The sequence below is a fragment of the Mandrillus leucophaeus genome, unplaced genomic scaffold (genome assembly GCF_000951045.1).
Source record: "Mandrillus leucophaeus isolate KB7577 unplaced genomic scaffold, Mleu.le_1.0 Scaffold75, whole genome shotgun sequence".
In the NCBI taxonomy this organism is placed as follows: Eukaryota; Metazoa; Chordata; class Mammalia; order Primates; family Cercopithecidae; genus Mandrillus; species Mandrillus leucophaeus.
The window spans coordinates 4,053,273-4,055,426 of record NW_012108141.1 but is presented as its reverse complement, the minus strand read 5'-3'; the positions used below and the strand labels follow the sequence as shown (position 1 = coordinate 4,055,426).

Here is a 2,154-nt window from a genome sequence, read left to right as displayed (position 1 = left end):
TGTTAAAGTCTCCCATTATTATTGTGTGGGAGTCTAAGTCTCTTTGTAGGTCTCTAAGGACTTGCTTTATGAACCTGGGTGCTCCTATATTGGGTGCATATATATTTAGGATAGTTGGCTCTTCTTGTTGAATTGATAGGGTGGGGAACATCACACACCAGGGCCTGTCGTGGGGTTGGGGGAGGAGGGAGGGATAGCATCAGGAGATATACCTAATGTAAATGACGAGTTAATGGGTGCAGCACACCAACATGGCATATATATACATACGTAACAAACCTGAATGTTGTGCACATGTACCCTAGAACTTAAAGTATAATAATAAAAAAAAAAATCCGTAACATAAATGATTTTATTTAGAGGAGAAACTTTCAGAGAGAACACTAAGAAAAATCTTTTGTATTTTCAGAAATAACTCCATGCCTCTTCTTCCTACCTCTTAAAAAGGAAAAAAAAAAGTCCTTGGTTTCAAAGCGGCTCCCCAAGCTCCATTATTTTCTTATTTATTTATTTGTTTATTTATTTTATTTATTAATTTTTTGGAGACAGAGTCTCATTCTGTTGCCTAGGCTGGGGTGTAGGCGCAATCTCGGCTCACTACAAACTCCTCAAGAGATTCTCATGCCTCAGCCTCCCAAGTAGCTGGGATTACAGGCATGTGCCACCACGCCTGGCTAATTTTTGTATTTTTAGGAGAGGTGGGGATTCACCGTGTTGGCCAGGATGGTCCCAAACTCCTGGCCTCAAGTGATCTGCCCACCTCAGCCTCCCAAAGTGCTGAGATTACAGGCATGAGCCATGGCACCCAGCAAAGCTGTGTTACTTTTTAAAGGCAGGCTATATAATCATTTGTTGCTACCATACTGAGCCTATGCCACTCTGAAAGGATTAGGAGCTAAAAATTAACAGGAACCAAAAGCACCAACATTATAGAGGGCAGATACCATACTTTATGATCTACTAAGTGAATTACACCTTCACTCCAAAAAAAAAAAACACAAATATTTGATCTTCAAAACATGAACAGAGGTGTCCATGGGTATCAATGAAATCCACGCAACCTTTTGGATTTCATTTTAAACCTTACATTCAAAACCAGAGTCACACTGCCCTTTCCTATCTATCCACAAAACTCTCGTAGACAAAAAAGAAGCAAGCAAAAAATAGTATTAATAATAATCATCATCATCATCACAATAATGTAAGTCAAATATAATCAATATTAGAATATCTGAGGTTGGGTGTGGTGGCTCACACCTGTAATCCCAGTACTTTGGGAGGCCAAGGCAGGAGGATTTCTTGATGACAAGAGTTCAAGACCAGCCTGGGCAACAAGCAAGAACCCCATCTCTACAAAAAAATTAGCCGAGTGTAGTGGCATGCACCTTTAGTCCCAGCTACTCAGAAGGCTGAAGCAGGAGGATTGCTTGAGCTCAGGAGCTCAGGAGTTCAAGACTGCAGTGAGCCATAATTGCACCACCATGTTCTAGTCTGGGCAACAGAGAGAGACCTTGTCTCAAACACACACACACACACACAGACACACATACACACACAAAATAAGACTGTCTGGATCATTTTCTCCTAGCTTCATTTTGAAACTGAAAAAGGCTGGAAATTTTTTTCCTGCTCTTATAAAGACCTACTAACTATTTATTGTAAGATATGAGACTAGTGTTCTACATATAATAAATCAAAGAATGGCAAAGATAAGAGAATCATCTCTATACCTAATGAACATGAAAACAACACTGTACCTTCTGTATCAGACTAGTGCCTCCTGCAAATGCAGCTCCATTTTCTTCTGCTATTTTGACCTCTGATGCATTCTACCAAAACACACAGTTTGAACATCAGTCATTAATTTTAAATACATTCAGTCTGCTTTGAAGTATGTTGTATCACAGTTCAAAGTACAAATTGTAGCTTTTGTTTTTAATTGAAAATGTGGGCCGGGCGCGGTGGCTCAAGCCTGTAATCCCAGCACTTTGGGAGGCCGAGACGGGCGGATCACGAGGTCAGGAGCTCCAGCCCAGGCAACAGGGTGAGACTTTGTCTCAAAAAATAAAAATAAAAATAAAAATAAATAAAATATGAAATTTTTTAAAAAATTAAAAATGTAGGCCGGGCGCGGTGGCTCAAGCCTGTAATCCC

General features: G+C 40.1%; 1 protein-coding gene across 1 annotated transcript in view; it reads right to left on the bottom strand.

Moving 5' to 3' along the window:
* The window catches only part of MRPL1 (mitochondrial ribosomal protein L1), a 73,943-nt gene that overhangs the window by 65,928 nt on the left and 5,861 nt on the right, over window positions 1-2,154 (bottom strand). The window contains exon 3 of the mRNA XM_011966221.1: window positions 1,758-1,829. Within this exon, the coding sequence (XP_011821611.1) occupies window positions 1,758-1,829 (72 nt within the window). The remainder of the gene's footprint in view (window positions 1-1,757; window positions 1,830-2,154) is intronic.